Raw genomic sequence first — 13,085 nt, 5'->3', positions numbered from 1 at the left:
ATTTTATAATGATATATGATATGCGATAGAAATTGTGATTAGAAGAAAGCCACACAGATTAAATCATGTACATAACAAAGTCAGTTATAATAAATCCATCTAAACATTCAAATCTATTTGGATAGTGAGAGTTTACTATTTAAACCTAAAATAGGGGCGCCTGGCTGGCTCAGTTGGTAGAACATGTGACACTTGATTTCGGGGTTGTGGGTTCGAGCCCAAAGTTGAGTGTGTAGAGATTACTTAAAAATAAAATAAAAAATAAAAACCCTAAAATAATAGCAGCTTTATTGATACGATAGTGTTTCTGGATCATGGGATAAATTAGTCCCCTTTCCCTTGGAAATTTCTTGATTCCGTTATTATATTTTTTTAGATACTCCATACCAGTTAATAATAAATTTAGATACTTTTCAGTAATACCATTTTTATTGAAATGAAATTCACATAATGAAAAACCATTTTAAAGTGTACAGTTAAGTTAGCATTTAGTACGTTCACTGTGTTGTACAATCAGCACCTCTGTCACATCCCAAAATGTAGATTTTTATTTCACAAGTTCCTCAATGAAAGAAATCAGTTTTTTCATAACTGAGCAGTTTAACTTGCTCTATTATTTTTATGGGATTTAACAATAGTGAAACATTATGATTGTAATGGACTATATCCAGCACTAGTATTATGAAACCCATGATTCTTTTATAGTTGGTTTATTTATTTTACCATGTTCTGCACACCCTGGCTTCCTAGTTGTTCTCTATCTTGGAAATAATTCATTCTGATGAATTTAATTATGTTAGATCAGTGATACAGTATATAACTTTGGATCTTTAGGGCTTGAAAATGCTCAGGAACAGTATAGAGTCAAAGAACAAAAACAGCTTTGGGATTTGGGAGATACAGCTGTTCTCTCCAGTTCTGAGGATGCTGGGATTTTGAATAGGGATTGTGTTGGAGCTATAGATCAATTTGGAGATGGTCGCCCACCTAACAATCCATGAGTACAGTAGATCTCTCCATTTATTTAGGTCTTTTATGTTTCTCATCAATGTTCGGTAGTTTTCAGTAGACAGAGCACATGTATATATTTTGTTGAACTATGTGTCTTAACATTGTGAATATACCGTTTTTAAATGTTTTCATTTCATTGCTAATTTATAGAAATACATTTGATTTTTGATTCTGACATAATGTCTTGCAAACTTCCTAAGCTCACTTATTTGTTCTAATGGCTTCTTTGTAGAGTCCTTGGAATTTTTCTGTGGAGTCAGTCATGTCCTGTATGGATAGTGTTTTCTCTCTTTGCAATCTCTATTCTAATCATGTTTATATGGGCTAGGAGTAGGTGTAATAATAGCAGACCATCAGATTTCTTTCTGTACTAACTGGGCAGTGGTGTGGGGAATTTATTTATGTAGCATTGGGCTGGTTTTCAAACATAGTTCATCCATAGTTTGCCTGGAACTGCATTACCTGAAACTCTGTGTGTTGGAACTGGGTCCTTGCCTTCCTTAGAACCAAGGGACACAGTTCTCTTAGGCACGAGTTTCTGTTAACACGGTACCTTGCAGGGTAAGGACTGCCTCCAGAGCGTCTTTTCTTAGCAGTACAAATATACTAAATCCAAATTCTTCTTGTGGATAATCTTTCCTTTGAACAGTGACCATTTATTTTCTTACTGGGAAAATGTAATGTGTTTTACTTTTAAAGCTATCAGGCAAAATGATTAATAAGATTGAAACTATAGTAAAATGAAATTTTTCAGATTTTCTCTGGGCTTACTGTGCATTTAGTAATTATTGGTTGATTTTATTGGTCATAGTAAATACGTATTTTTCTACCTTGAACCTGAATCAATAAGGTAAATGTTTTTTGTGATGTATGTGGGATAATGATGCCATAACCTATTTTATATTTCCTAAAGTGTATACTTTTAATAAGTTAACAAACTTAACTGGAAAAGTCTTAGTTTGAAGATGTTTTCAGTGTGCTTTTGTTCTTATCCATTTTAGATAATGTGCAAAATGGCTCCCATGGTTGGGAAGGACATTACAGAGCGTCTTATCCTCCCTAGGTTTTGTGAGATGTGCTGTGATTGCAGAATGTTTCATGTTCGAAAGGTATTTTTTAGGCGTTTTGTTTGTTTAAGAACACACGGTTTTAGTGGTTACTGTATTGATATGTGAAACTTTTTTAAAAGATTATTTTAAAAGCACTGTGTATGTAAGATTTTGAAATGTCAGTGATGCTTTTGTTGTCAGGTCTGTGCTGCCAATTTTGGAGATATTTGCAGTGTAGTTGGCCAGCAAGCTACTGAGGAGATGTTGGTAAGTATTGCAGAAATAAAGGGGTAATAAAGGAGTAAGCACTACATTACAGAGTAATATGTAAACTTCAAAATGCATACATTTACCCCCAAATTTTAACACAATCCCGTGAATGTGAACCTGAAAGATAATATGACTTTGAGTTCAGGAGTTTAAATTTCTATAATCTAGGCACTTGAATTATGTTTTGATTACAGTTTGTTAAAAGTGCAGATATGTGATGTATAAGGACCATTGATTTATTTTTACCTCTCCCAATATCAAACAAATCAATTCTTATTCAAAGAAATCTGTAATTTTATTGCAACTCTCAAGTATTCTAGTGACAAATTAAATCTACAGCTTGTTATTTTTCAGTGGTTAGTGCATGGGATATACATGCTTCGTGTACCAGTTAACATACTTGAAGAGTTTCTGAAACCATCCATTAGGCAAAACATTTAGGTGCAAGCTTGTGTATAACTTTTAAGCTGTATTTATTTTTTCTGCTTTTCCAGTCAACAGTGCCGTGAATTAGGTGTGATTTATTTCAAATTACTGAGTTTTAATATGAAACAAATCTTCTAAATTGTTAAAGGAAAATCTAATATTTTGAAACACTGTGAAAGCAGAAAATGAAATAAAATGAACCACTGAAACCTGCGTTTGTCTGCCTGACACACCACTGTCCTTGCGTAGCTGCCCAGGTTTTTCCAGCTTTGTTCCGATAACGTGTGGGGAGTCCGGAAAGCTTGTGCCGAATGCTTCATGGCTGTTTCCTGTGCGACGTGTCAAGAAATCCGACGGACTAAATTGTCAGCACTGTTTATTAATTTGATCAGTGATCCTTCGCGTTGGGTAGGGTTTTGTCTAATTATCATTTTTGTAAAATAATACATTTTACACGAAACATTTTGATTTCATAATTTAAGAAATAATTTAGTAAAGTATGTTATTGTTAATCCTTTTAGGAGTAGACAATAGGCAAGCTACTGTATTAACTTTTTTTTTAACTGAACAAAACTGTACAAATAGAAATCATGTTCATTCTAAGGATATGATGTGGTATATTGCTTTTCAGGTGTTAAACCTTCAATAAGTCTCACCTGGCCATAGTGTAATAATTTTTGATATGTTGCTGAACTGTTTGCTACTAATTTGTTAGGGGTTTTTTTTTGTTTTGTTTTTGTTTTTTTAAAGATTTTATTTATTTATTTGACAGAGATAGAGACAGCCAGCGAGAGAGGGAACACAAGCAGGGGGAGTGGGAGAAGAAGAAGCAGGCTCATAGCGGAGGAGCCTGATGTGGGGCTCGATCCCAGAACGCCGGGACCACGCCCTGAGCCGAAGGCAGACGCTTAACCGCTGTGCCACCCAGGCGCCCGTTAGGGGTTTTTATATCCATATTGTAAGAGATAATAGTCCATAGCTTCCTTGCCATGGCTTTTTTTTGGGGGGGTTTGTTTTGTTTTGTTAATAGGGTAATAATGGCCTCATAAAACAAGTTGTGAAGGGCTCCCTCCTCTTTGTTTTGGGAGAATTTGTGAAGAATTGGTGTTCTCTTTTAAATGTTTAGTGGAATTCAGCAGTGATGCCATCTCAGTTTGGACTTTGTAGTTCTGTTTTGTTTGTTATTTGTTTACTAATCTCCACTTGTTATAGCGCTATTCAGATAATCTTCACTTATTAGAAAATTATTCAGATTAGTTCTTCTTGAGTCAGTTTTGGTAGTTTGTCTAGGAATTTGTCTGTTTCATGTAGGTTATCTAATTTGCTGGTATACGATCCATAGTATTTTCCTCATAATCTTGGTATTTCTGTAACGTCAGTAGTAATGTCCCTTCTTTCTGGTTCTAGTAATTTGACTCTTACCTCTTTGTTTCTTGGCCAGTCTGCTAAAGGTTTGTCTGTTTTGTTCATCTTTTTAAAGCTTTAGTTTCACCGATTTTCTCTCTGTTTCTGTTCTCTGTTTCGTTAGCTTACACTGTAATCTATATTATACCTTCTCTTCTGCTTGCTTTTGGTTTAGTTTGCTCTTATTTTTCCAGTGTCTTGAGGTGGAAGATTAAGTTAGCAGTTTAAGATCATCCTTTTTTCTTTGAGTTACCATCCGGGGTAACTGGCTTTCAACCTGTTGTTGGTAGCAACAAATTCTGTTTCTGTTTATCTGGATATGTCTTTATTTTGCTTTCATTTTTGAAAGATAGCTTTGTTGGGTAATAGGACTCTTGGTTAACAGTTTTGTTTTGTTTTAATATCTTTAAGCACTTTGACTATCTCTTCCCACTGCCCTCCAGTCTCTCTTGTTTTTGCCAGAAAATTAAGTTTATTTTATTGCGGTTCTCTTGTAAGTGATATGTCACTTTCCTTTTGCTGCTTTCAAGTTTTTCATCTTGCTTTTGACTTCTGGCATTTTTACCATGATGTGTTTGTAGATCTCTTTTGATTTATCCTACTTTTGTTGAGCTTCTTTCATGTGTAGATTATTGATGTCAGTGAATTTGGGACATTTTGCGCCATCATTTCTTCAAGCACTGTCTCTCTTCTCTCCTTCTGGTATTGCCGTTACACATGTGATGGTGCCCTTAATGCAGTCCCACATTTTCTAAGACTCCTCATTTCTTTTTTCTCTCTGTTCTTTGCCTAATCTATATTAATATACCTTGAATTCCCTAGTTCTTTTTTTCTACCAATTCAGATCTACTTAAGTTTATGTGGTGAGTTTTTATTTCAATTATTATACTTTTCAACTCCAGAATTTCCATCTGGTTCTCTTTATTAACCTGTGTTTGGTATGCCACTGTCCTCATACCTTCCTTTACTTCTTTACTCATGCTTTTCTTTCGTTCCGTGAACAATTTAAATGGTCACTTTGAAGGTTTTTTTTCTAAGTCCAACATCTTAGTGTTCTCACATGTAATTTCTGTTAATTTTTTTCCCCATCCTGTGGATCATACTTCTTTGTTCCTTTGCATGCCTTATAATTTTTTTTTAAACTGGTCATTTTAGATAATACAGCAAATTTGGGTACTTGTATCTCTCTCTGGGGCTTGTTACTGTTTCTTGCTTGTTTAGTGACTGGCTGGAAGGTGTTAGTGGACTCTTACTCCCCCTCCAGGAGGCGCAGCTTTGGGCATGCCTCATACCTACTTCCCATCTGGGATGACCACATTTTGATGGCAGTGGGAGGGACAGCCGCCCAGGTTCTCTTGGCTCATCAATCCTGGCCTTACAAGCTGGGGCAGGGACTGTATTCTGAGTATTCTCAGGGCCCAGTGTTCTGAGCCACATCCAAGGTAGAGCTTCCATTCTACCAGTGGGCGTTGTGCAGAAGAGAAGGGAGTGCCACGCTGCTGAACAGGTAGCTGGGGGCAGGATGAAAAACCTCAAAAGCCCCCTGGCTAGAAGCTAGAAGAGAGGAAGGCCAGTGTTGTTGGCTGCAGCCATCTGGATGAGAGGTTCTGCCTCCCTGGTTCAAATACCACAGACTCTTCAGGGTTTTTTTGTTTTTTGGGGTTTTTTTTTACTGAATATTTATAGATATTCCCTCTTTTGTTGTTTGCCCTTAGGACTGTTTTCAGAAGTTGTAATTGGTGGGGTTTTAGGGGTTTTTGTTTGTTTGTTTGTTTTTCCATTTTCAACGATTTCACTGGAGAGTGGGTCAGTGGTGCTCCTTACACTGTCATGCCTGAAATAGATCTCAGCCTTACCATATTCATTTTCCAGACTCTACATAGAGGGAAAGACTGTTAAGCCTTAGCACAACTTTAATGTTGTTTAAAATGTATAAGATTGTTAGAAAAGATTATGTAGCTTATTTGAAGTTTTCATTTTGAGACTTTGTCATTGTCTTCCTCAGTGATATACAGTATTTGCTGCTAATTTGGGAATATGTTTATATTAAAATGAAGGACTGCTTAAATCTGTCATCTGAGGTGTATGTAAACCCTATAACTGAGGCAAGCTGCGAGGTTCAACAGCATCCAGAGTAGACTGAACTCATGCAGATAATTGTAAAAGTTACCTTTTATGTTTTTATGAAAGTAACATTTATTGGCTGTAAAGGAGAAAACAACCTGTAAGTTCACACATAGGCTGCTTTTTGCTATCTTGTGTATAATTCTAGCCTTTTTTTTTTAACCAATTGAATCGTCTTTTATCTGCTTCCCCCAGAAGGTAAATACTAATAATGGGCATGCTTCACATGTATTTGCCCTTGCAAAATTTACACGTCATGTAATCCTCATTTTAAACTATGGAAAATGTATTATTATGCCTCGAGAGCAGGGCTTAGAGAAATTGGTTTGCGGTTTCTCCCATCATAGTTGCCTCTTTCAGATTGTGTCCGTCCTCCTGCTTCCTTTCAGAAAACCTCTCTCCCACAATTTTTTTTATAATCAAGATTACAAAAATAATACAGGAGTACAATATGAAATAAAATTCTATAACCTTTTTTTTCAGCTCTCCTACTTGAGACATTCATGGATACCAGTAGGATGTGCATCCATATTTTTGTGAAATATATTTGAAGTCCATATTCTGTTTCTGATAAGTGTGTCTATAGTTCTGGCGTGTCTGTCTCATTTCCTTGTAGGAAGCAAATTACAGTCTTTCCTACCAGAAAACATGAAATGTATTTATCACATTTTGTCAACTTTATTGCTCTCTATTTTCTGTTTGGCAGTCTCGGTTTTCTTCATTCTGTTTTCCTTGAGAAGACTGCAGGATTTCCTTTAGTTTCCTTTACTTTCTGGGATCTCATATTCATATTCTCATCGTTTAAATACTCAAGCCAGATTTTTAAAAATTGAAAGTAAAAAAGAAAATAGTTTATGAAGAATTTTACGTCCTAGCAGACGAACAATTTATAGTTCTGAATCTGGGAAGGTTTTTTAGAAAACACCTTATTACTGTCTTAACCATACTTCGGTATATGGAAAGTAGACTGTTAATAATCTCTTATTTTTATGTTTTATTACTGTCCTCTTTTTCTTCTAGGTTCGCCAAGCAGCTTTTCAGTCTCTGGGACCTTTCATATCTACTTTTGCTAATCCATCTAGCTCAGGCCAGTATTTTAAAGAAGAAAGCAAAAGCTCAGAAGATACGCCAGTCGAAGACAAAAACAGGTATGATTTCTTTAAACTTTGGTTTCCAGCTTTATTGCTTGTGAACATATTTTTCATTTCCTCTGTTTTATAATAAGTGTTCTTTTTGGAGACTTTGCTATTTCTCTTGATGGTAAAAATTGGTAAATATTTTTCAAGAGCTATATTTTACATACATTTGTTACATGTCTCTTTGGTTAGTTACCACTTACGTGAGAAGATGAAGATGCATGTAGCACGCTGAGCTTGATCCCAGCCGTGGAGAAAAGTATTTATACCATTTATGGTAGATGTGATGATAATTTTTAAATAAGTTTATTTAATAAGTTAGTTACCTAGTAAACCATCTATTGACATTTAGAATAGATGCAGTAATGGTTATACAATATAAAGCGTTTAGTGTTTTAAGGGGTAAAATCTAATTTAGGAATATGTTTGTTTTAGTATGTAGTCCATTTCTTACTATTATTTTTCCTTTCAGTCAATTAATTTAATTGTGGATCTTGAACTCTGCAGAATGATGATTATAATCTCTTAATCGAGGGGGAAAGTATTATAATGATTAGCACCAAATTAATGTACTTATTAACTAGAATATCAACTTTAAGTATAATAGGGCAACTAAATTTTAAAATAAAAAGGACAACTCTGATTTTTATTTCTAAATTTTTTTTACATTAAAAATTTTGAGCTTTAGTTTTTAAAATTTATTTACTATATATTCAGGGGGGAAAAAAATCAAGCCTAATTTAGTGCATGGGAAATATGCACTTTTACAGGTGTGCGCTTGAAATAACTTAGAACCTGTTTCTGAAACAGTCCCTGCTATAATGCTTGAGTTACCATAGTGTCTTTTCCCTCCCTTGTCATGATGCTAATGGACATTCTCTTCTGTAGGTCTTGATACTGTGATATTTGCTTTCTTGGTGTTTTGATTTGGCAGTTCTTCCTTTCTTCTGCTGCCTTGTTTTACCTTTTTGCCCGTTCTCCTACTGTCCTGCTGAATAGCCAAACAGACCTGAGGTACTGTTTTTTGTAAAGGAAGAAAATCACTCTAAACCTGTCTTCCTAGCAAGCAGATTCTGTCAGTTCTTTTGAAAAACAGCTGCTACAAGGAGTTTGACAAAAGTGATGATGGGGGGAAATGTTATCTGTTTTTCATTTTTAAAGTCAGTGTACCTTGTTCACTACCTAATTGTGCAAAGACTATTACATAACTTTATTTTTAAATCTGGAAGGCGTCTAGTAAGTGAAAATATAAATTTACAGAGAATTGTATAGGTCAGGCCGAATAATAAATATTTTCAGTCTCTGCCATGACTGGTGAACTCTGCCTTTGCAGCATGAAAGCAGCCATAGATGGTACATAAATGGATGGGCTTGGCTGTGTTCCAATAAAACTTTATAGACAAAATAATTGGTGTGGCTACCATGGCCAGTAGTTGTACTGACTGCCTGTGTAGGACGTTACTGGAAGAGGTATTTAAAGGTAGTTGTCTTTTACCTACAAACCTTAATTCCTCTTCCATTGTTAATGAGGTATGTCTCAGTGTCAAGTCAGTACTCTCTGTAGCATTGGATTTTCACTATATTGTTAGACTTTATTGAATCGTGTTAACAATAGAGGGGAGCGAAGAGAGAATTTCTGGCTAAGGAAGGAGTTGTGTTAAATACCGTAAAAGCTTTTGTGTAGTTTTACTTCCTAACTTCAAAAAAAAAAAAAAAAATAGTCCTATGTATTATTAATCTCAGAACCATTTGTTTACCCTCTCTTAAATACTGTGCTAGCTTTTGTTCTAAGGTGTCTTAAAACTTGTTATTTAAGATTGATTGATTGGTTGATTATGCAGAAAATAATTGAGCACCTACTATGAACCAGCTTCTATAGATAGAAATCAAGAACTTGGTTTCTGTTCTCAAGGTCCTCTCAATTTTCCTAGAATTCAGATCATTCAAGCAAGTTTCTGACAGTCTGTTTCCACTACTATTTATAATTATATAGTTTCATTTGATCCTGGAAACATTTAATGTCATTTAATGCTCTCTGAAGCCTTAATTGATCTTAAACCTCTAACTTTGTATGCCAGACTTACCTTTCACCCTAGATCAGGCTATTAACGCTTCTTGGAAGGTGTTAATAAAGGCTACTTCCAGAAGAAGAGTTAAACATTCATATTTGCATTTTTAAATTATGTAAAATAAGCATTCCCTTTTCTTCTTAGTTGATCAGCTGTTTATTGTTCTGTGAATACTATGTTCTTTTGGTTCTCTTTGCTTTCTGTTTGAGAAGCTGTTCTGTTCCATCCATACCCATTTAACAAAGTGAATTGTCAGTGTGTTTGCTGTCTCTAGACTCACTACCTCCATGAATCTTTCCCTGAGTTTTTTTGGAAATTCAGAGCTTTTGCATCTTGGCTGTCAGCACTGGAAGGAGAGCACTGATTTCTGATCCGTATCTTTTCAATTGTGTATTTGCATCTGTCATCCAGCAGACTGTAAGTCCATCTGCTTGTAGCAGTCGAGTTCTGTATTTTTGTGTATAGAGCACCTTCACTGGGCCTGGCACATAGTTGGCACATAATAAACCTTGAATGAATTGTAAAGAAATCTTTAATCTCCGAAGCCTCACGTAGCTACACCACTTACACCACTTTTCGTCAGTTTAGTATGATGTCAACTGCGTGAAAGTAAAATTGATGGCTCTTGGTACAAATTGGGAAGTATTTCAGTGATGTGAAAACTTCATTGAGCTAATTCACAGTACAGGAAGGATGTATGTTCTTTGCTTTCATGTCAGGACATAGTGCTGTTTTCACCAGATGTCCCACAGGTCATTTTCTCCTGGAAATACGTGTACTTATTTTTCTAGGCCAAGAGTCTCTAGTCCAGAACTCGGAGGGTATTAATAGGATACTTATGTAGACACTAAAGGAAAATTAAGGTTCCATTAGGGAAATTTTTGGCTTACCCTGGAGCTCTTGTTACCCACATCCCTTAGGAGATGGGGTAGTTTTTTCATTTTGCAGAATCAGAGGTCTCTTCAGCTTTCAGAACGATTTTTGCTTTGTAATAGCATTTGGAAATCTGACAACTAAGAATATCAGAATTTTAGTATTTAGCAACTTGATCTTGCATTGACTAGCTAGCTCCCAGCTCTGGGAAAAATCAGTATTCAGATAACATATATTTGACTATTTGAAGCAACTGTTATTCATACATGTAGTAATTCTCCCAGAATTTAACAGTAGGGAAAATTTTTTTGTCTCCTTAAAACGATTCTAGGAGTTCTAAGTTTGGACACACTAGTAATGTAACATTAGACAAATAGAATGATGTGGCCATTCTTTTTTTTTTCCTAAGAATATTAAAGTTTAATATTAATGGCACTGTGAGAATAGTAACCAAGGAGTTTCAGGCCCAGTGGAATAGTTTTGCATACTGAAGGGCCTTTGTTGTTGTTTTTATTGTTGTTTGAGGAGAGAGGGAGAGAGAAAATCTTAAGCAGGCTCCCATCAAGGTGGGGCTCCATCTCAGGTCCCTGAGATCATGACCTGAGCTAAAATCAAGAGTCATAACCCACTGAGCCACCCAGGTACCCTCTGAATCATTGCCTTTTAATTGGGTTCTTTTTGGGCATTTTAAATACAGGTTTTTGTGTGTGTGTTTTTTAATTTATCAGGTAATAGTTTTAACTCATTTGGTCTCTACTCCCACCAAACAATATCTTGTTACTATAATTTTTTAAATTTAGTTTTCCTATCAGAAAAACTGCAAAAATAGCACAAAGAATCCCATATGCCCTTCAGATTCTCCACTTATTAACATTTTACCATATTTGCTTTACTGATCTTTTTTTCTGAATACTTTGAGGTTTTAGACATGATATTCTTTTTACCTTTCGTAAATATTTCACTGTGTATTTCCTCAAAACACAAGCATTAATACATAACCATGGTCCAATTACCAAAATTAAGAAATTAACATAGATACAATACTGTCATCTAAGTAAGAGACTTTATTCAAATTTCACCAATTATCCCACTAAATTCTTTAAAACAACAGAAAAAATGTCTTTTAATAAGAACCACGGGGTTGGAAAATACGTAATTGGTGTAGAAGGCATTCATTTGGCGTAACAGCACTAGCTTCAAGAACTGTTTTGGAGAGGGAAGGACTCTTAAAGGTTGTCTAAGCCAGTCCCTCTTCCTTATGAATACGGAGTAAATGTGGAGCTGCGAAAGGCTCACAGGTTTATGGTAATAACAGCGCTGGAGCTGGGGCAAGGACCGAAGAACTCGGGGCCAGCTCTCCCGCAGGTGTAACAACTCTATTGTGCGCGCCCACTGTCTATTTTATAGTTAGAAGAATAGAAGGGAAACACCAGAAGTAAAATGCTATCATTGTGTGGTATGTTTTCAGATGACTTCTTACATATTTTTTCAAGTTTCATTAACATATTCATGTGTTTTTAAAAATATATATTTTTTGAAAATAATGTGAACATTACCATGAGATAAAGCATAATCAGAGGGAAGTTGATAATTTCATGGGAACATGTATGGTGGCTACTTAACTAGGATATTACACAGGTGTTAATGTCACCTTCCGTTTGCACAGTCCTGGTAAGCCTCCTGTTTAATATCTGTTACTGTCTGTATTTAAAGACACGTACTGTTTCAGGGAGCACCTTTAATTTTTTCCCCACGCTCACTTTCAAATTTACCTACACACCCATTCTTACTTCCCTCTCATGTTTCTTAGGAAAGAGGTGTGTGTTGACCCATTGAATCTGTGCACCTGTGTTCTTGAGTTCATATTCTTTCTTATTAGAAGGACATTGCTTTATCCGTGATTTCATCCGTCTCCCATGCCTGCGGTTCCTACGTCTCTTCTCACCTCTTTCTCTAAGGCATCCCGAGAAAAATGCCTTCACTCTGTGACTCGGTGTGCCTGTCGTGTTTCCATTCATCTTTCTTGCCTCGCGCACATCGAAGCCCTGCACACGTCCTTCTGAGTCGATGACCTCCGACTTGGTCCCTGGTGTCTGACTGGTTTCCCATGGACGTCCCCACCCAGAATACAACCCAGATACCTCACTCACCCTGTCCACGGAACTCATAAGCCCTCTCATTACGCTGTTCTTGTGTTTTCGACTTTTAGTTGGTGCTACCACGATCTGTTCCGTTGTGCTAGCCAAAAATTTGGCAGTCCTTCCAGATTCCTCCCTTTGTTTCCCATCTCCAGCATGCAGTAAATAAGTAAACAGATCCTGCTGGTCTCATCATCATTTGAATGTGTTTACTTCTTGTAGCTCCAGCGCACTGCCTTCATTCACCCAGTCCTCGCCGGCTCTCACTGCCCTTCCGCAGTCCCGCCTCCTGTCTCACCTCCGCCCCATTTTCTGCCCCACTTCCAGGATGCTCTCTCAAAAATAACACATCTAAAAATGTAGTTTTCCTAATTCCTGCCTTGTTCCCTGTAGCCCATTGGATCCATTCCAGAGGTGTTGGGTATGGAATACGGTGGTTCTGGCAAAGTTTTTCACCCTGGTCACCCACCATTTCCGTCTCTTAATGAGAAACTGATGGCTGTTTTCAGAGTATGTCGCACGTTTTATGTCACTCCTGCCTTTGCACATGCTTTTTTCCCCTTGAATGCATGTTCTTCCCTGAGC

At 36.5% G+C, this 13,085-nt stretch overlaps 1 protein-coding gene across 4 annotated transcripts in view; it reads left to right on the top strand.

Moving 5' to 3' along the window:
• The window catches only part of PPP4R1 (protein phosphatase 4 regulatory subunit 1), a 59,630-nt gene that overhangs the window by 26,116 nt on the left and 20,429 nt on the right, over positions 1-13,085 (top strand). For all 4 annotated transcript variants that reach the window (XM_045793874.2, XM_045793875.2, XM_045793878.2 and 1 more), the window contains 4 exons: positions 2,013-2,120; positions 2,262-2,327; positions 3,006-3,164; positions 7,305-7,432. In XM_045793874.2, the coding sequence (XP_045649830.1) occupies positions 2,013-2,120; positions 2,262-2,327; positions 3,006-3,164; positions 7,305-7,432 (461 nt within the window). The remainder of the gene's footprint in view (positions 1-2,012; positions 2,121-2,261; positions 2,328-3,005; positions 3,165-7,304; positions 7,433-13,085) is intronic.

This window comes from Ursus americanus, chromosome 19 (assembly GCF_024610735.1).
Source record: "Ursus americanus isolate L20-20 chromosome 19, mUrsAme1.1.p, whole genome shotgun sequence".
Taxonomy (NCBI): domain Eukaryota; kingdom Metazoa; phylum Chordata; class Mammalia; order Carnivora; family Ursidae; genus Ursus; species Ursus americanus.
The sequence above is the reverse complement of the archived record's forward strand: the minus strand, read 5'-3'. Positions and strand labels throughout refer to the sequence as shown.